Here is a 21,847-nt window from a genome sequence, read left to right on the forward strand (position 1 = left end):
GTTAATCCTAACTCATTTTATTGCTTTAGAGACTATAGTAGATTGTAGATCACATAATTTACAATGTACTTTGTCTCGAGCAACTTCCTTACGTTTATTAGCTCAGTTATTAATGTCGATCTCCCTATGTCAATTTGTAATCATTTTAGATTTATTAACAACAGTACTGAAAAACTGTTAGCTATAAATATGTTGATTTTTCATTCACTTTTTTTCTTGCATATTGGTTAGTAAAATATTATCCCTTTAATAAGTGTCTTCATTGTTAAAATTAAGACACATCTTCGTCACCCAATAATTATTGAGTATATAAAATATTTTTTTCTTTAAATAGGATTAGATTATAGTTGGAATCCTAGTAGTAAGGGATAAATTGAGCCTTTTTTATTTGAAAATAAAATCAATTTCCCTCTAAAATATTTGGATCAAAATTGAGGGAAAAAATTCATAAACAGAGTTAAGCATACGTAATCGCAGAGGCGGCAGTGGCGAGATCAATTGAATTTTCAATCGAGTTAATTAGCTATGAACGGTGGAGGCGCGGGCGATGCGCCGGCGGAGCTGCACAAGCAAACCCTAAAAGAAGGGGAGAGGATTTTGGCGCCCACGCGCCGCCCCGACGGAACCCTACGCAAGCCTATTCGCATACGCGCGGGCCATACGCCCCAGGATGAAGTTCCAATCTACAAATCCAAAGGCTCAATGGTATGTTTCGCAGCTAGGGATTTCGATTGTTTTTTTTAAAATCCGGAATGCTGAAATTGACTGTGACGGCAGTGGAAGGAGGAGATGTCGACGATGCAGGAGGTGCCGCCGGGATATGAGCCGGCGGCGGAAGCGAAACCTAAGTCGAAATCAGCTAAGAGGAATGAGAGGAAGAAAGAGAAGCGTCAGCAGGTAATAAGTGACTAATATTACTATTTGCTAATTGTTATAAAGTTTGGCGACTGAATTTGGGATTTTATCAATTTAGGGGATCACTTGAAAAAGACTCTAACTTGGTTAATGATGTTGATAATTTGTTTAGAAAGAAGTTTACTTTGGAAGTACTCAAAAGTTTTAAGTAAAGTGTACTCTAGGCTTCTGTAGTGAAGGTAATTGCCATGGTTTTGGGGTTCTTGGATGGTTAAACATTTATCCTTTTCGCCCTTTCTGCTGCGAGTGGTGTATTTTGATATGATTACTTTGTAAATTACACTGTGATCTGCCACATATTGCTGATGCATGAATATCAGAAGAGGGATTTGTTTGATGCTGTTGTGGGGATGGGATCTTTTGTAGGTCATTACATTAGGTTAATGATGATTCAAAGCATCTCTTTGGACTAAATGCTTTTGTTTTTAATCAACGGGCGCGAGCAACTAGAGCTGTGGTTTGTTGCAAAAACAATGAATCAAGGTGCGAAGGAAAAGATATTCTGGACATTTCTTATCAGTCTATTTACTAAGTGTCATATTTTTGGGGAGTCTTGACTCTTGAGTAAATGAATGATCAGATGTGGATGGGCACCTATCCTGAGCTATTTTCTTGATGTTTCCCTTATGAACTCGTAAGGATAAACCGAAAACTAATTATTACAGTATTTCAGAGTTGTTGTTTTTAAGTCTGTCGTGCTGTTGAAATTCAAGTCCTTATGACATAGAGCTAGGCAATGGAGAGATCATCTTAAGATGAATTCCAAGCACACTCCTAAAAAACAATTATTGCCAATATTGATTGCGGAACTTGCAATATTCAAGAATGCATTTTACTTGCTTGACCAGATTAGTAGTATGAATTTATGTCTATGTAAACATCAATATGCATTTGACTTCACCAAATCTCAGAATGATCGCATAGTGCTACTAGTGGTCAAACTCACGAGTAAGCTAGCTGCCATGACCAGGACGAACCAAACATAAGTTGCCCTACCACAACTTGTACAGTCAAGTTGCTGCTGCTATTTGTCTCTAGTTCATTTATGTTGTCAGCACTAGTTCATTAAAGCACGTTTCTTGTTTCATCAAGCTGAATATCAAGATGCACCTCAGTTAGTAATGTAGGACTCATTGATGTTTCATTTGGGGGTAATTTCTCAACAAAATATCCTTATACCCTCATCATTTAAAAAGATGGCTCACTCTCCATTACCTCATTGATCAATTTGGTGCCTTTTCAGAAACAATCAACACATGTGTTAGGTGAGGTGTATTTAAGAAGACATGTAAAGTTTTGTTTTCTTAAGTCTCACGGGACATTGATATCAATTCTATCTTTATAATGAACCAAATGAATTAATTGCTAGTTGAAACTGCCGATGCTTACTGGGAGTGATAGATACATTGTCAAGGGTGGAATGGCAGGAATGAGCCTTACAGCTAATTCATACGTAGGCAGCTCTTGCAAAATTTAAAAAGAATGACACTCCACTATTGTGCTGGCATGTGTAACAATAGTTTATGTTGATTTGGTGAGAAGAATGCTTCTTCGACTTATATATCTCTAACTTGTGGTAACATGATTGGTAACAGGCTGCTCTTAACAAGGATTCAGATCAAGATGAAGTTCTGTCTGCTGATAATTCCAAGGATTTGCCAGAAGATTTGGAGTCAACTTCATCAAAGATGAGCTCGCTCTCCCTTTCTGAAAGTGCCTCGTCAGTTGCACCATCTACAGGCTCAACCCAGTCTTCGAATTCAGAAGATCAAGTTCAAGATATTGATAAGAAGATTCGAGCTCTAAAAAAGAAGGTAAATTTTACATGCTACCAGCCGTATGCAATAATTCCAACACAGAACGCAGAATCATGAGATACTTTTCTTCTATCTTTTCAGATTCGGCTGACTGAAGCCCAGCAGCAAAAAACGCACGAGGCAGACATGACACAGGAACAGTTGGAGAAGTTAGCCAAGTTAGAAGGTTGGCAGAACGAGTTGAAGCTCTTAGAAGATAAGAAATCCCAACTATGAGCATCCGATTTCTTAATGTGATTGTGCCAAACTAGCTAATTTATGAAAATCTCATTTATGTTGTGATGCGATTGTATCAGAGAGAGGGAGAGAGAGAGAGAGAGAGGAATTGAACTCTGCAGATGTAGCTGGTATCATATTTGTTAGAGTGAGAGTGAAACTGGCTTTTTCATTTTCAGTGAGGATTCTGATTTTAGTTATTTGTTTCATGATGAACATTTCTTTCTTCCGGTGGTGATTTTGTCAAAATTTAATCAAGTTATAATTATGTGTTAATTTCTTTCTGCATTGTAAATAACAGTTTGTTTTCTCAAAGTCAAATTGTGAAAAATTTCTTTCAACAGCAACAAGCTTTGATGTCTGATTGCAATAGCAGTATATAATTAAAATCCAAAATGGGTATTCCTGTCACACATTGATAAATTAATACTCCATCAGTCCATAAAAAATAGTCGGAATTGTATTTGTAGCCAACACAAGTTTTCATACTACAAAATTAGTTAAGGTACCAGAAATAAAGAAATAAAAAGTGAATAAAGTAGGAAAGTCCATAAAAAATAGTCTGAATTGTAGCCAACACAAGTTTTCATACTACAAAATTAGTTAAGGTACCAGAAATAAAGAAATAAAAAGTGAATAAAGTAGGAAAAATAAAAAAGAGAAATTGATAAGTAGCATAAGAGATAAAAGAGAATATAGAAGAGAAAAAGAAAAGAAAAAATGTAAATAAAATACGTAGGAGATAAAATAAAAAAGTGAGTAATATATTGAGAGTAACTTTTTCAATTTTTAGTATAGGAAAATTTTTGAAAGACAAACAAAAAATAAAAAGATAACTCACTCTATTGACAATAATTACTTCACTCTTCTATCCTACTTTGTCATCTTATCTTTTTTTATTATATTCATTTTTTTTCTCTTTTTTTCTTTATTCTCACTCTTACTTTATTCTTTCTCTTACTTTATTATTAATAATTTCATTAACAAAAGTACCAAACACTACTATCTAAATTCTTATGTCAAAATGAAAATGTGACAATTAAGTCGAGACAGAGAGAGTATATAATGAGCAAGACATATTTTCAAATAGGATACACTCAATGTTCCAGCAATTAAACAAAATTGAAAGATTTTTCAGCCTGTTAATAATACATAAATCTCTAAAAGATAAAAACCAAAAATCAAAGTTGGTTTGCAGATCTCCACATCTTCGACTTGAAATTTGGAACACAACCTCAAGGGTACAACAGCAGAATCAAAATTATCCCAAACAAGGCTGTCCCATGATTCTACGAGGATTCAATGTCTGAATCTTCCAAACCTTCTCTATAAATCTCAAAATCATCGGAACTCCAACGACATATTAAGTGGAGTTTAAAAGTGGCCATCTTAATTTCCAAGAGGCGCTGTAGACAATTGAACAAACAGAACAGTTAGTGTCTGAATCTATACAGAATCCACACTCTGTAGCAGCAAGTTTCATGACTAGTGTAGGATATATACTAACCAGTATCCTGGCTGACTCGGGTGATAATTGTTTTCCTTCTTCGCATACAACAAAGTCTGAAACAAGCTCTACTACTCCTGAAACCACACAGAGTTGAAATTAGCAAGCATGTACATGCAGGTGGGAGTACTATTATCATAGACTAACATGGAAGAAATGCAAACCTTTATTCAATCGAACAGGCATCCCCTGCTTGCGCAAGAAAGGCTCCATTTCATGTGTGAACTGATCAAGAGGACCTTCATTGAGCTCCACCTGCAAACACAAAGTAAAATAACATAAATTCCTACTGATCTGCACTTTAGATAACTCAAATAAGAGAATGGCATAAACTGCAGGATGAGTAATTTGATGTTCTCATAAGCAAGAAAAGAAAATATGATTTGAGAAATGAGCTCCCATCAAAATCCATAAAATAAAAAATGAGGTGTACATGACAGGATCTACATAATAGTCAGCATTCATCTAAGTATATGCCCATTAAGTTGAATGCCTATACCTTTTCTGTGGCAACAGTTCCAGTTCTAGCAAAGTCATAATCTTCATATTCATCAAATATTCTGCAAAAAGCCAATGGGGTTAGGAACATGAATGTGATGATTAAGTTGCTCAACTCATCTTGTTTCCTCACAAGTAAAAATAGACAAGTATATACAGAATATACATCCTCAAGAGCATAGTAAGAGCTTTTGACTGTTCACATTAAAATGATTCTTATTAAGCTACCATTTACAAAAAAACATCTTCTCGAGATTGAAAAATCATTCTTCAGCTCAGACGTACCTCTTCACTTCTTCTTTTGGCAAATTAGTTAAAAAGAGCCCAGTATCCCCACGAAGAAGCTGCACAAAATGAAGAGCTAATGAATTAGAAAAGAACAGTATAAAATATACTACTAGTATGTATACAGCACAGGAACATCACACACCCAAACAAGAAGAAATTTGAAAATTCCTTACCTTTGAAATCTTGTGCAGTCCAGGCCTAATCTCATCAGAAGCAGACCTACCTAATGCAACTTGCATAACTTTGTTTGAGCCAAGAAAAAATCTGAAAACAAAAATTGAAGAGAAATTCATTCATATCGCCAGCAGAATCAAAAGCAAATCACGAGAAATAATCAAATTCTTATCATAAACCAAAATCCAACAATGGGGAGAGCTTGGTTACCTGCTGGAAGACTTCAACTTCTCTTTGAAGCCCTTAAACTTGAGATTCCTCATGTTTTCGAAAGCGATAACATAGGCGGACTCGTACTTGTCAACGGAATCGCGTATGGTATTCAACACGTTCTCTTTATGCTCCTTTCCCTTCTTCTTTGTCTTTGACAGAGTCACTGCAAAATCAATCAACAATTCAGATAAAACATGAAAAGCATAATAAAGCAGACATAGTAGAGAGTATAAAAAGCAAACCTGGGCGATTGCGCTTTGATTTAGGCATGTTTTCTCAGAGCTTCAACGAGAATGCTAAAACCCTAGTTAAAGTCTTCGTTGAGACGACGGAGTGTTTGCTGCGCTTTATTGTTTTTGTTTTGGGCCCAACCCAGTTTTTTGTTTTGGGCCTAACACACCAACAAATTTCAAATTTTAAGTATTTTATCATCCTTTTTCGTTGTTTTATTTAATTATTACAATAATTTACATTAATTTTAGGTCCCATTAAATGCATTTTTTTATTGGCAAATAAACATAAATTTTAAAAGGTGGACTCGAACCCGTGACCTTTGTCCGGGATTCAATACACTATTATCTAGCAGGCTAGCATTCTATCAAGGCTGTTTTATAGAAAAAATGGTAAACAACTATATGATGATTTTATTAGGGCTGTCTCGGGGCAATTGTATATTTATTGATAATATTCTAAAACAATTCTATTCTTTTTTCGTATGTATTTCATGTTAGAATTAGGGCTCTTGAAATTTTATGCAATGATGTTATTTGCTTTCAGTAGGCTTAACCATGTATGGCTGTGCTCACAATTATCACAATTTTAGTTTTTTCAGAAATTGCACTCTTAAATATAGAGAAATAGACAATTCCCTTTTCATTTTATATTACAAAAAGGTTCAAATATGTAGCAAAAATACTTGAAATTGTTCTCATAAGTTAAAAGCGATAGTTAAATGGTGCAACACAGCCATAGGAAGAAACACAGAATATTTTGAAGAGCTAAACAGGCTACATCGAGTCGAAAAAACTGAAACTAGGAGCCTTTCATGGCGTCGTTGCCTGGCAGATCATCTTCATCGTGGTAGATGTTCTCAGACATCTGCCATATTTGAAGTATGTTATCCTCCGCCACACTAGCAACAACCCAGTCTTCACAAGGGTTCCATGAGAAATCGGATACTTTACTAGTGTGCCCGCCATGAATGAATACGAGCTCTGGTGGTCCGTCCTCAGCATCCTCCGATGACTGCTCTTCATTAATCCTGTCAAGGCATGAGTAACCACATCAGCATGCATCATCATGGTGAAACCAGCTTTTGCTCGATCAAGGGAGAAGCATGGAACTGTTAACGAGAAATATACCTGCTGAGATCCCAGACCATCAGTCTCCTACCAAGACAACACGAAGCTAAGATGGTTTCGTTCTTTGGGTTCCATCCGACCTGAAAAACCTCCTCCCTGCAGAGCGATTGCAGCAGGTTTAAGCAAACAACATATTTTGGCCACACTTCTATCAAGGCAAAAATCTTTTCGAACATGGATATACAGTAATTATATCTCTTTTGATTGTTAAACCATAGGCATAAGAACTGCTTACTTGTGAGAATCAAATGTATGTAGTGCAGTAGAAATCCTTCGCATGTCAAATAACTTGACGGTCTTATCAGTGGAACCGGTCGCCAGAACCCACTCGTTAAAAGGATTGAAAGCCAAACAGTTTACCTATAAAAACATCGTTGAAAACACACAGTTGAAGACTACAATTACCAGATCAAAAGCAGCTGAACTATGTAATTAAAGTGTACGTTTATCCAAAAATAGGATCACACCACATTGATAAGTAGTTTGAGGTAGGAGGTGGAGTATTTGATTACCCTAATACTCTAAACATGTTGATGTACAGTAAACTTGATCATATTTGTTCTTTAGTTTAATCAGTATGCTAATCATGAAACCAACCTCGCCTTGATGGGCAAGTACAGATTGTATTGGCTTGTTGACTGAGGGAGAACGGAGATCCCATATATGCAGATGCTGGTCATCTCCAACCGAACCAAACAGATATTCGTGCCTGAGGTGCCATGCCACATCTTCAACAACACCTTCATGAATCTGCTTATGAACGATGAAATTAAAGATTCCAAATAAAAATCAGTGGTGCTGATTATGGCCAAGAACATAAAACTCTAGCTTCGATTCTGTTTGAATACCTTAAATATTTGCATTGCATCTAGAGCGTTATTCTTTGGAGTTGCATTTATATCCCACAAACATATTTGGGCATCATCCGAACCACTCAAAAGATGACCATCCTTGAACTGACTCCACGATAAACCATACCCTTCAGAGTTGTGGCCCCTTAGCCTCAAATCAGGGTTACACGCACCGTCTAGGGGAGGCTTGGATGGATGTTTGCTATAGTCGAAAACATAAACTTCTGCACCAACAGTCTTGGTAGCAATAATAAACGGATTTTGGGGCATGTAACGGGCCCGATTGACCTCCCCGTCGTGATTTATTTGCTGGATAATTTGAACCTGCAAAAAGGATTAAAACAAGTACAGACTTAAAATCATAGTAAGTTACATATAAATATTGCTGCATTTAAATTAAACTTTAACTACGACCTAAATCACTCCCTGAGATATTACCACACCAAATTAAGATTGTTATTTATATTTTACTGAACAATTAAAAGAGTTACACAAACACATAAAAAGAGATGCAAGTCTACAACAGCAAGAAATCAAGGCTCTTAAATGATATGTAGTTTTTAAGGACTCTTACATTCTCTAATCTCATCTTAGCTTCCCCAATTCCAACCAAAAATATTAAGATCCAGAAAAACAAAATCCACAATTAATTCCCCAAACCCCATCAAATGGAAGTCCAATCATCAGAACACAAAGTACAACAGCATTTCCCCCAATTCAAGAAACGAAAATAGAAAAAATTAAAAGAGGCACCTTGCCACTGGCGGAACCAAATCCACCGAATTCAGACCGTTCGTCCTCGTAATGGCGGGCATCGTTCTCGGAGTCCTCGAGCGGCAGCTGAATCCTGGCGAGCATGAGGTAATTGGGCTCATCCTCGGAGGTGTGGGTGCCGAGAATCATCTTCTGGGCGGAGTAGTCCTTGCCCGGCGGCTCCTCCAGGTCGGGCAGCCATTCCACGGTCAGAGACGGCCACTCGAGCGCGTGAGTGACGACCAAATCGTAGAGGAACGGTGTGTTCTTCTTCCAAATCTTGTACTCCTCGTTCACCAGCCGCTCCTCTATCTCCCCCCTCATCTCGTCGTCGTCTTTCTCCATTTTCACTTCGAATTTCGTCGCGGAATGCGGCGAATTGCGCGGATTTGTGATTCACTTCGTGCTCTACTGCAGTTATCGGAGGAATTCTGGTTTGAATTTTACCCGGGTGTGGAGGGTTTTGGGGGAGAATTGGAGGGAATTGGATTTCTCAACTCTTTTTTCTCCTTAATAAAGTGTGATTTTTTTGTGAGATTAATTAATTTATTGCAGAGGAAATGTGAATTTGGGGGGAAATGTTTGGTTGGGCCCTATTTTGGGCTATTCTAAGAGGCGATCGCAGTTTCAATTTTAAAGAGTAAATTGTTCGGCCCTATTACTAATTCAAATATGGCATGAGTTTTAATTAAAAATTAATAAAATAAAAGAGATAAATATAAAAAAAAGTAAATAAAATATAGGAGATAAATTTTTCATTTTCAGAAATGAAAATATATTTTTAGACTTTTCAAAATGACAAACTGAGACTATTTTTCGTGAATGGAGGAGGGAGTAGTATTTTATTTTTATTTTTCAAGGAGTCTAATCATCATGAAATTGAATTTTATGTGACATTTGAAAATTTTAACGATAGCAAGTGTTTTTTTTTCACATTTTTTTTAACACATTTAACTTCATCACGTCATCGATTTGAAACATGTGTGCGTCAAATCAACGACATATTATAAGTAAGGAATAGTATAAATTTTTTATTACGAGAAAAATGTTAAAATTCATGGTTTTAACAGCCGGCTTCTGAAATTACAATACAAATAATTTATAATTTACATAAAAAATTGTCTTTTTAAAAATAATGTTAAAAATATGTAAATGTTTTATCGTGGATATAACAAATGGCCAGGTTATATTTGTTCAAATTTTATCAGATATAAAAAAGTGATAATCAAATTTCACCATCTTAATCAAAACACATTTGAATGCATGTCCAATGCAAGAATTGATTAAATTTTACATATTTGGAGGTGACTATTCCCACATATCAATCATCTTACGCATTTGGTTAGAATTGCTATAGCAGGCAGTTCAGTTTACTTTGATCTTAATTTTGTGACTTTTTTAATTATTACTATCTTGGTCAAACAACACTATAAGTTATACTGTTTTTTCCCCAAATTAAGTCCTTATTAATATCATTATCTATACATATGTAAAGGGGGAGTTTTGGGGGTATTTATGAAATTACTAAGGAGAGTTTTGGGATATTTATGGAATTACAATTTAAGCTTAAATATATAATTTAGATACTATAATGTAGACATTTAAGAATGAAAACTATAATATAGACGTTGCCTTCCCATGCTTTGAATCATTTCACACTTTCCATTCAATATTATTAATACTGGAAAATTAAATAATAAGTTTTTAATTATCTAATAAAGTTTAGGCGTTTTCCATTGATTTAATAATAAGTTTTTAATTAGCTAATAAAGTTTAGGCATTTTACGTTATAAATTTTTTTATGCCTATTGAGAAATCATGTAACCACCTATTCCATGGCCACTTTGAAGTTTGGACCAATCAATTGACAATCTATACATATAATTTTGAATGATTTCAAGCATGAATAGAATATTAAAAAATTGTAACAAATTGATAATATGAAATGCTCCGTTTTTTATGTACCTAAACTTGCAAAGTATAGTTTAACATACGTATTTAATACAATGTTATAAACTTACAATTTCTCAATAGAAAAATATACTTATTTGTTTAGATAGTTATATACATATATACTTATTTATTTTAAAAATCGTAGTATATGAAAATGAAATTAGTAACTTAAAAAATTTGTACATCTAAGACCATTTTAAAGCTTAAAGTCGTGAGAAATAATTTGGTGACGTTAGAACTATTTTTAAATTATATCATAATGAAACTATCACTTTTAAATCCTATTCGGAGGATCATTCTCTGTTAACTGATATTAGTTCATATTTAAACTTTTTTTTACAAGTATAGCTTCAACAAAATACTACTTCGGCTCCAATAAATATTACCATTGGGTGAATAGATGCTTGGATGAATGCAAGCAAGATTTTTTTTTTGTTTACCGTTCACATAGCTCTATTGTAAAACACTTTCTTGATATGAACATTTAAACATATTTACAGCCAAGATTCAGGTAAAAAAAACTTCTACTATCAGTAAGGATTATCAAGTAGGCCGACCCAGTGTAAGATATCGAATATCGAATACATATATAAAACCTCAAAATAGATAAGTGATTAACAAAGTAAAATTGAACTGGGACAGAGGGAAAATTTTATTGATACTTGGCTCATTTGTTGGTCATGATGAGTATATTTTAAAGCTAAGGGTTTAGGATTTAGGTTTTAAGGTTAGGGTTTTTAGTGTATAGGGTCACTATACATGAAGCTCGACTATAATGGAGTATCTTTTTATAAAATAGATTTCTTAAGAATAAGTAATGTTTATACACTAATAAAATTTACTACTTTTATCAAATGTATTATTGTGAGTATATGTTTATAATAAATTTACACTTATAGATCCACATAATAATATTTTTTTATTTAAAATAAATATCTCATATTTTGAAGAAAATAAAATTGACCGTGCACAGCACGGGTGCGATACTAGCAAAAGCATCACTTTACGCTAATTCCTCATCACTTTCAACAAGCAAAAGCTTGACATTTTATAAGAGTACAGAGGAAAAATTATAAATCCAAAGGAAACCACGACTCGAATAATCTTCAATTAAATACCCCCAACTTGATAGGGTTGGTCCAAAAATTAACCCGAAGGATGGCCCGATATGAAGTTATGTTTTTTTAAATGTACATGCAAAATATGTTTCAATTGTGTATTTTTACGGAGTAATTATGTACTCTATTAAATTGGATTAAATAGGAGAAATGCAAGATAAAAATGGATCATATGAATATTTAAGTGAACAAATCACTAGAGTTTGGTCGTGTGTTACTTATTTCTTAAGGAACAATGAAAAAGTGTTATGAGATTCATAAATAGTGGAGTACTAGTATAATGGATTGAGAAATTACATTCTGAATATTCAAAGTAATACTTCCTCCGTCCCGCCATAAGCAAGACGTTAGTTCTGTTAACACACGCTAATACTTTCTTTTATTTTCTATTGTTTGAAGATTTTATGTAAGAAAATATTTTAAAAAATAAACTTAGTAGTAAAAGTTTTGCCATGCCATATATAACGATCTTCAACCATATGTTCTGTAATTTAAGATGTGTATTTAATGAATAATATAGTACAATATAATAATTTATCTGATATTACTCAACGAATAAAATTTCACTAACCAAATTCATTTTCAGCATGTTACACTGATCAGTGGCGGATCCAAGATTCATAAACGGAGGGGGCGGAATATATATTCGTAGATTGGTTTAGGGCGAAAATGATAATTTTTTTCAATTTTCGGGACGACGTCAGGATAAACGGAGGGGGCGGACATGATAATTTTACTTCCGGATAGGAGGAAATTAGTCGCACGGAGGAGGCGACCCCCCTCTAGATCCGCCAGTGACACCGATTGTGTCGTAGTCGTTGTGATGAATCCAACCATTCCAAAGTCACCATTGGTGTGTTGTTGGTGTTTTCAAAGTCATGATATTAAAAAATGCACCAAATTATCCAAACGTGATTATAATTATATACAGGTTGGCTTTAGTTACGAAGTTAGGACCAGTATAGTTGTCCAATACTCTACATTTTATTCTTAACACAATACAAATAATATACTACTAATTAATAAATCCACTACTATTATTTATTTTCATACAGTGATATACTATGTGATATTATCTTTATTAATTAAGAAGTTAATGAAACTTGATAAAAACACTGGAAGCTTAAATTCATTTCTTCCAAGTTAACGTATTTTTATTCTCGAGATGTCACAATATCTCTAAATATGGAGAGGGTTCATATAGAAGATCTCCTATATCATAACACGAAATTCATATTCAAAAATCAATAAAATGTAATTTAAATTAATAAAATTCAGATTTGGTTGAATAAGATGATAGATACAAATCCTCTCACCTTCAAAATCAATACAGCAAATAGCCAAATATTATATATAAATATTTTATGAATAAGATTATGTGGAAAAAAAGAGAAAAAATAGGGGGTATAAACTGACATTCATAGTAATTAGCAAGAAACACTCAACTTCCTCAAAATACCAACGCATATAAACATACAAAAATCTCTTTCGTCAAATTTCCACAGATTTAATCTCTTCGAATCCATCACGCATTGATGCGCAGTTAGAATAAGAGCGATAAATTAGGCGTTACTTGTTTTGATTCTCTAGGAAATTCAATTAATCGATTCACATATTTTTTTACAGACTCTGAAACGACATACAATGACTCAGGCGGCGGCGACTGTAGGGTTTTCATCAATCTAAAATCCATCAATTTTGAGGGTATAGATTTCCAGTTTCTCAATTACAATCCAGAAAAGTCCGCCTCAGTCTATATTTTTAGTCATTGATATACATATATATATATATACAAGGGCTGTTTCTGATTTTTTGGGTATTTTGCGTGTTGCTGGATTGCTCAAACCCTAGGGATTATTTTGTGTTCAATTGGTGGATGGAATTTAGGGTATAGGTTTGATCATCTATGCTTATATCACATTCTTTCTGAGGGATTGGGGTTAAATTTAGTGCGGTTTGTTAATTTACCTGCTGCTGAGATGCTTGGGTGTTGTTGGCTTGAATATTTTTCAGTTTCAAGGCCTATATAAGCTGTTACTCAAGCCTTTTCTGCAGTTGAGAGGTGTATAAGTTTGTTTTTGGCTGACTGATTGAGTGGAACAGCTCTTGATTGACTAGATATTGGATAGAGAAAAGGCGAGTTCCCCGTATTGTGCGTGTCGATTTAATTGAGTACGTGTGTCCTTGCGGATTAAATTCATGATTTTTTGGATTCCTTGTTGGCATTCTTGCTGATGAGTACCGGAGAAGGCAATTAGGGTAGTTAGGTGGAGATTAATCACATAAAGTGAAGGGAATTTATTAGCATAGAGATTAGTCCTAACGTTTTTGACAATGTCCGTTTGATTTTTGTCCGGGAGTTGTAGCCTGGCAATAACTGGCAGTGGGATCGAAATTGGATGCGAAGTCATTACGTAAGTAATGTTTAGTGCTAGTTATGGAAAAAAGTGAACCCACTTTTGTACCAGAATGGTTGAAAAATGCAAGTCCAAATGGTGCCAGCTCGGTATCAAATTCAGGTAATATCTTTGTTTTTATGGTGATCTATTTTATCGAACATTTCAAGTCCTGCCTTTTTTTGAGTTTCTGATGATTGTTTTGTCGTTTAGATGATCAAACCTCATTGAAGCTTGCAAGAAATAAGTCATTTGTGAATAGTAATGGTCTTGATTTTGGACGATCTTTTAGTTCTGACAGAACTACCTCTTCATATTTTCGCCGAAGTTCTAGTAGTAATGGTTCTGGTCATCTGGGGTCTCATAGTGGTTTTGGCAAGCAACATAATAAGGATTGGGCGAGGAGTACATATCATTTTCGTGATAAGGGAAACTCAATCATGGGAGACCGGTGGCGGCGGGACTCATCAGATAGATCAGGAGCCACCTTGTTAAGTACATATGAGAGGGATGGGTTCAGGCGTTCTCATTCCATGGTTTCTAGAAATAATGTAGATACATGGCACAGGAAGGCTATAACTGATTCAAGCACTAGTTTTGGAACTAAAGCCCATGGTTTACTTGATCAGAGCAGTTCCATGGCTGGGGTGAAGACAACATTTATTGAAAAAGATTTCCCATCATTGGCTGAAGAAAGAACAGTTATGCCTGAGGTTGGAAGAGTCCCATCACCTAGTTTGAGTTCTGCAATTCAGGGCTTACCTTTAGGCTCCTCCTCAACTGTTGTCAGTGGTGAGAAATGGACTTCGGCTTTGGCTGAAGTTCCTGTTCGAGTTGGAAGCAATAGTAATGGCATCTCTCCCGTGCGGCAGGAAGCTACACCAAGTTCTACATTTGTGGCTTTGGGCTCAAGCACCAGTCTCAATATGGCAGAAGCAGTAGCTCAGGCTCCTAATCGTGGTCAAACTACTCCATCGGTGGGTTTATTGTCTTTATATTGTAGAAGTTTTTGTGTATATTTGCTCATAGGATGATACCCAAATGTTATTTTGTGCAGTTATCTGTGGAAACTCAGAGACTTGAAGAACTCGCTATCAAACAAGCTAAGCAATTAATTCCTGTGATGCCGTCAGCGCCTAAATCTTTGGTGAGACATTTAAGAGATGATCTGCCTTTTATCGTTAATGTGCTTTGAAGAATTGCTAGATCAATTTGGAAGATTGCTACTGTTTATTAGTTCAATATAACTGGTGTCTTTTTTAAAGTTGGGTAAAATGAATAGAATGATATGATAAAATTCTTGTTCAGGAATGTCCAGAGGCCAGAATCAAAGTCAGATCATAAAAAATAGAGGCTCCGACCTGCATGATTTAACTATTGAATATATCATATGTAAAGTATTATCTTGTGGATGCATATATGTGGTGCTCTTTTTTGAGTATGAGGCTAGTACTCTCTCTTTTGAGTTATGTCCAATGCCTTGTATTTTACTGAAGATAGGTATAATCTGTGGAGAGGCTGACAGTTGAGATATTATATAGTTCTAGAGCGATATAATAATAAATAGATCCTGTTTTATGGAATTAATGATGATTTTTGAATGCATAGAATGGTTTCGTGTCTTCATGACAACTTTGTTTTATTTAGTGTTGAATCTTATTTTATCAAAGTATTTAGGCGAGTGGCTAATACTGTGACGGTTGATATTGCATATTCTAAAAGAGGGAATGTCCAATATTTTTCTTACACTTATCTAAAAACGTGTGTTGGGGACTGGTGAGAATGTTTGTACCAATTGTTTAACTGTTTGGGCCCCTGATTTGCAGACTAATATTTGTGGTAAGGATGAATTCATCATTTGTATCATTTGTCACCGTACTTATTGATTACCATTTGTATCATTTGCCACCATCTTGTTGATTACCATTTGTATCATTTGCCACCATACTTGTTGATTACCATTTGTATCATTTGCCACCATACTTGTTGATTATTCCATGATTTGAGCCGAATTGTAAAAGTTTGTTACTACAAGTTTTACTTCATTGAAAACGAGTTGTGTGAAAAAGATCACTTCTGGTTATTGATGTCAAATTGTCAATTGTAACTAAGCTATTATATGCGCAGGCCTGGAGTTCTTCAGATAAACAGAAACATAAGGTTGTTGGGCCTGTGAAGGGTGATGTTTTAAAAGCATCAAATGCGGGGAAGCTCCACATTCTCAAGTCAGTGCATGAAAAGAATGGCACAGCTCCTGCTTTGAAGGATGCCTTGGGCCCAACAAGAAGTAGCAGACTTGTGAGTTCTACACTTGCTGCTCCAGCTGTTTCTGGATCCACAGTAACTAGGGGTTCAACAAACAACCCAGTCAATGCCCGCAAGCCTGTATTTACTGTGCTGGAGAAGAAACCCACTTCCCAAGCTCAGAGCCGAAATGCATTTTTCAACTCAATGAGGAAGAAGTCTGTGGAGGATTCTTCTTCTACTTCTGATTCGCCAACAGCAAACTCCTCATCCATGCAGGAGATCAGTAATGCAATTTCACCATCCTCTTCTGATATGGATGTTATGTGTGCTAATGCTTCTCAGGCTGGTGAAACTTCCTTAGATGAAAGCCTAGGCGAGGAGAATTTGTCGGAGATCACAGGTGACAGAGAGGAAAAGGATGATGCTTGTCATGTGCACCCTAGCTTGGACCTTATATTCCCAGTGGAGAAAGAGACTGCACTCTTACGTTCTTTGGGATGGGAGGAAAATGCCGAGGATGATGAGGGTGGTCTTACTGAAGAGGAAATCAGTGCTTTCATTAAGGATATTACCAAGGTATTCGATGCCTCTGAAGTGAACTTATTTTCATCCTCTATTCATACCGAATATTTTTTTATTACTTGTATCTGTTACTGAAATTATTGTTACTTGTATGTTGAACAGCACATCAGTTCAAATCCATCCTACAAAATCTTGAAAGTAGCACTGCCAAAAACCTTTCTGTTTAACTCGCATATTGGGGGCATTTCTGCTGGATTGAGTTCTTCCGACACTAAGCTGGAATCTTGAGGTGCTGGTTTCTACTTAGATCTTTGTTTTGCGGAGGTCCTTTTTCTTTCTTGTTTCGATTGTGGAAAAAGTACGGTGCTGGCGACACAAAGTAGAGTTCGTTTGTAGTTTTGGTGTTTCGTGGAAGTGGGATAGGAATAATCTACTGATGATTTCTAGTGACCCTTTGCTCTTATGGTGGGGATTTAGAGTTTTTCATAAGGTCAACAAAAGATTTTAGTGAAGAGAATAGAAATAGTTTTTTTTTTCATTTAATGTTTGCATTGGTCTTAACAGTGTTTGCCTTATGCAAAATAGGGTAATATTTTGAACAATTGATATATATTTCTTTTGTTTGGGGGAAAAATGAATCATATCCCGTTTTATACATTTTTCTTCATTTTCTCATCATTTGTGTATATCAGTATTTTTGAATTTTGTTTAGTCAACAGTCAGCAGCTGCTTCCTCTGCTTAAAAGCATGGAGTTTCTAATTAAAACGATTGTTTAAAAATATGTAACTGAGAAATTATTTAGCCCATTTTCACGGTTTATGAAGTATAATTTTTTCTGAGAGATATTGATTGAACTATGATAATCTTTTACAGTAATATAGAATAATTGTAATACAATCATACAATATTGATAAACTTCTCATTTCAAGACTTTGGGCCGACCATAAAGTTTGATATAGTCACTAGTCATACAATTTGTAAATTATAACACATGTATATAATTTGTTAATTAGACCACAACCATATATCATGTTTTCTAGTAATTGTTAATACTAGAACACTAAAGTGAGAAAATCTTGTCCCAAATTTATAAACAGAAAAAAAAGTAAGAGCTTATAAGCCTTATAGTAATATTTTTTACTAGTTTTGTATACACTTATAAGTCAAGACTAATCTTACGTTATATTATCCCAAGATTCAGTATAGGACTCTATCTAAGAACAATTTTCGTAATGTAATCTTATGATCTAATCCATCAAATCGAACACTAACCTAGATGATACCACATCATTGGTAAATCATATTAAAATGCCCACATAGATTATATATCTAAATATATGTAGCTGCATATTATTTCGTAGAACTAAGGTGACTTAGTTAGGTGGTAGAGTAAGTTAGGTCTTTGGCCAAAGCTAACAACAAAAGGCTTTACCGCAATTTTCAACTTAGCATTATGGACCTCTCTCACAATAGGCTCATATTGAAATTTATGACGATCTTAGATTTAATTAAGACTGTTGTTAACCATTTAATCAAGGACTAATTACAGTTCTCAATCTGTTTCAACGTATAATTACCAATAAACCCCAAAAATATCAATTAATAAAGCAGTGATATGTAGATTTTATGTCATGTTGATTTAATTTTTGTGGAATAATTAAAGCCACTTCCTGTTAACAAAATTCAACCAAAAAAATTCAAAATCTTCGAGCTTCTATTACTAAGAAGAAAAATTCGAACCCTAGTGTCATTATTACTATAGAAATTTTTGAATACTCTAAGATCGGTATAGAGTAGTTCTATATACTACTCGTATATATTGATATTCCCAATATTTTATAATGGAGATATATATTTAAATGTAATATTCATTAAATAATATTATAGATTATAGCTGGATTAGACCTATGGGATTAATGGAATGCGTCAACCGTTGATTGGTAGTATGTTACAACTCCAATAGTCCAATAGAAGTTAGAATATTTTTTTGTCTCATTCTCTTTAGAGAAAATAAATCTAGATGCCATCATTCAATTGATCAAATTGTTTTGACTACTCAATCTTTCTAACATTGTTTAATGAGTTTATATAAATACTACACGTATGGCTATTCAGTTGGATATTTTCGTTGACCATCTATCCTATTTGTATAAACCAGGATAAATCATTTCATTAAATTGAAATAAATAAATGAACTAATCACTATAAAGAGAAAAATCCCAAGTAATATCCACGTAATTATATTTAGAACATGTTTGAATGATCCTTACTCATCCCAAAAGACCTAGTAGTAATATTTAAAATCTGGTAAACCGGATATTTGGATAGTACCCAATCTCGCACCCGAACCTGTAATAGGGTATCGGGTACCCAATAATCTGAAACATATCGGGTCATGTGCCGATGTGCGAGTATACCCGATACCTAATCATCCGTTTTCCACCCCTACCAAAAATGATGTCTTTAACTTTATTTTGCTTCTGATAAATCGAAGATAAAAATCTGCAATTAGAAGGCCTCATTAGAGTCCACCAACCTACCACGATATACATACTAGAGGGTAGGTTAGGAGGTCAAGTGTGAGGAAATTAAAGTCTAATTCAACTCTTTGGTCTAATAATCTTTTTCTTATTCTTTCATTGTTATCATCCCAAACCTTACAAATTAATAGTGTCAATATTATACTTTAATAGAACGTCGATATACCTTTGATTTCGTGGCTGCAAATTCATTATTGCTTTTGAAAAAAGTGATTTTAATCAAGTGGTAGCCTAGTAGGGCGTGTTAGTTCATGCCAACTTAATGAGTTGTAAGTAAACCCAATTAATTAAGCAAGATTTAGATAAGTAATAATATAGGTCTTAAATTCTTAATTAACTATCAAAACACTTCGACATTTAAAACTGCCCCTGCATGATTAATTAATATATTTATTTTTCATACTATACTAAATCACTACTCAAATTCTGGCAAATTCATAGACATAATTTTAAATATGATTATTGATTCTTTAATTAATTCGAGAACTAGGTGTTTTGGGTCCAATTGGATTGGGGTGGGATCACTATTATTTGAAACTATACACTTTCAAGATTTAATAAAGTTGAGATGTGAATTATAAAAATTGGAACCTCGGTCAAACAGATCGAATCGAAACTAATTTCTACATATTATAATCAAATAGTTAATGAATCGATGTTTAAAGTTCAATTTAATGCAACGATCCCTAAATCACTCAAATATTATTAAATAATAATGCAACTTCCCCAAAAAACTATGTGCTATTTTTATATATAGTTAGACGGTTAATTAAATTTTAAATAATTGGAAATCAAGTTGAAAGAATTAGTGGAAGCGACACTTGCTTTACACAAGTCAACGCTGCACTTTTAAGTCAATCCGTAAACTCAACTAATCAGATCTAGCCACGTCTCTATGGTATTTACAAAATTTCTCATTGATTTTTTTTTGTTTTTTTCCAATTTTTTTTAATGAAAGAAATACTACTAGTACTAATTATATTTGTTACTAGTACATTTTTTGATGCAACTAAAATCAAATAATTAAAAATAATATTAGAAGTGGAAAATCAATTCCATTTAACACTTTTAATGATTTTGTCGTCGTCACTTTCCAGCAATAGTGGATAGATTAATATATTGCATAGTCATAACAAACATTATGAAATTAATTCGATAATGATAATCAGTCCTTTTTTATAAAACAATTTATATAATACTATATACAAATGATCTCCTATGAAATTTGGTTACAAGTTTTCAACAATAGAATTTCTTTGTACAGTATTATTCATTGATTAAAATAATTAAACAATATTAGTAAATTAATAAGTCTCAATTGTGATTAATCATAGACTAATTTCAAGATCTACATATGCATTTATAACTCTAGCGTGAAGAAAGAAGCATGCAATAAATTAAATTTAAATTGTGTGAATGTGAGAAGCCAATCGAATTTAATTAATTAATCAAGTTGAAATCATTCAGAAGTAATGGAGAAGTTGATGAATATAATATGTGTAAAATATATTTGGGACATTGAGAATTTCAACAAGGAAGAGTGGAAATTGGAAAGAGGTTGGAGGGTCTTCCAGTTGACTATTTCCAGATCTGATCCAAATTATTCTGTTTTTACTAAATATATATAGGATTTCGTACTCATCTTATATAAATGTGTCATACACAATTTTTATATGTACATAATACCCAAATCTCATTTTTCTTCATTTTTATTATTAATAAAGACATTTTCTTTTGGTACTGAATGTGATATTTTTATTCATAGATTTTCATCCTTAAATGAGTTATCATCTCTATCAAATATGACTTTAATATATTAAATAAATAGAATAAAATAGAAGAGAAATCAAGAGAATAAATATGAGATAATTTTTTCACAATATAAAAATAACTACGATGAAACATCCTAAAAAAATATGACTCCATTGAAACGGAATGAAAAAAGTATATTAATATTTTCAAGAGGACAACATAAGAATCTATATTAAGAATATCAATTTTTTTTTAAAAAAAAAATTACCATTAAAACTTGCTTTAGGTTGACTTCAAATTAATCTTATTCAAATCATGCGAAATTAATTGAACTTCACTACAATTTGCAATTATCTCACAAGACCAATTTTTCAACGATTATATAACAATTCTATTTAATAAGATGATCTCTATTACTAGGTCATGTTTGGTAGGGGTGATAACTCATCTATGAATGGAAATCTATAAATAAAATTTGTTCATAGATTTTCATCCATAAATGAGTTATCACCCCTACCAAACATGCCATAGTGTATTAAGAATGTTATATATCAAAAGGGAAAATTTCATTCAAGTCAATTCCCCGACTTTCTCTTGCAAGTTAAATCATAAATTTACTATGCTACCATAACATTCCTATGATTATTTGTCACTTATTTAATGAAATGATACTTATGTCGCGCTTAAACATAGCCTCAGTCCCGCTTCCGCGCCAACGTGAGTTG

At 33.9% G+C, this 21,847-nt stretch overlaps 4 protein-coding genes across 4 annotated transcripts; 2 read left to right on the forward strand and 2 right to left on the reverse strand.

Annotated features, from left to right (window-relative positions):
- The first annotated feature begins 364 nt into the window (after positions 1-364).
- Positions 365-3,224, forward strand: PYM (partner of Y14-MAGO). The gene is made up of 4 exons (XM_048111570.2): positions 365-705; positions 778-897; positions 2,511-2,729; positions 2,814-3,224. The coding sequence occupies exons 1-4, from the start codon at positions 526-528 to the stop codon at positions 2,946-2,948; spliced, it is 654 nt and encodes a 217-aa protein (XP_047967527.1). The 5' UTR covers positions 365-525; the 3' UTR covers positions 2,949-3,224.
- A 783-nt stretch (positions 3,225-4,007) lies between these two features.
- Positions 4,008-5,974, reverse strand: LOC125211966 (Ribosomal protein L10 family protein). The gene is made up of 8 exons (XM_048111941.2): positions 5,871-5,974; positions 5,626-5,791; positions 5,415-5,505; positions 5,239-5,297; positions 4,955-5,015; positions 4,620-4,710; positions 4,456-4,532; positions 4,008-4,354 (listed from the first exon to the last, which is right to left on the reverse strand). The coding sequence occupies exons 1-8, from the start codon at positions 5,896-5,898 to the stop codon at positions 4,238-4,240; spliced, it is 690 nt and encodes a 229-aa protein (XP_047967898.1). The 5' UTR covers positions 5,899-5,974; the 3' UTR covers positions 4,008-4,237.
- A 502-nt stretch (positions 5,975-6,476) lies between these two features.
- LOC125209334 (histone-binding protein MSI1-like) lies at positions 6,477-9,106 on the reverse strand. The gene is made up of 6 exons (XM_048108937.2): positions 8,594-9,106; positions 7,838-8,164; positions 7,587-7,739; positions 7,225-7,349; positions 6,990-7,085; positions 6,477-6,889 (listed from the first exon to the last, which is right to left on the reverse strand). The coding sequence occupies exons 1-6, from the start codon at positions 8,936-8,938 to the stop codon at positions 6,661-6,663; spliced, it is 1,275 nt and encodes a 424-aa protein (XP_047964894.1). The 5' UTR covers positions 8,939-9,106; the 3' UTR covers positions 6,477-6,660.
- Positions 9,107-13,092: 3,986 nt separating this feature from the next.
- On the forward strand, positions 13,093-17,486 carry LOC125215123 (uncharacterized). Its single transcript, XM_048116445.2, has 5 exons — positions 13,093-14,183; positions 14,274-15,037; positions 15,118-15,207; positions 16,188-16,883; positions 16,992-17,486. Exons 1-5 carry the CDS (start codon positions 14,102-14,104, stop codon positions 17,115-17,117), a joined length of 1,758 nt encoding a protein of 585 aa, XP_047972402.1. The 5' UTR covers positions 13,093-14,101; the 3' UTR covers positions 17,118-17,486.
- Positions 17,487-21,847: the final 4,361 nt, after the last annotated feature.

Source organism: Salvia hispanica, chromosome 3, assembly GCF_029641045.1.
Source record: "Salvia hispanica isolate PSC_SH4W2 chromosome 3, Shi_PSC_v1, whole genome shotgun sequence".
NCBI lineage: Eukaryota > Viridiplantae > Streptophyta > Magnoliopsida > Lamiales > Lamiaceae > Salvia > Salvia hispanica.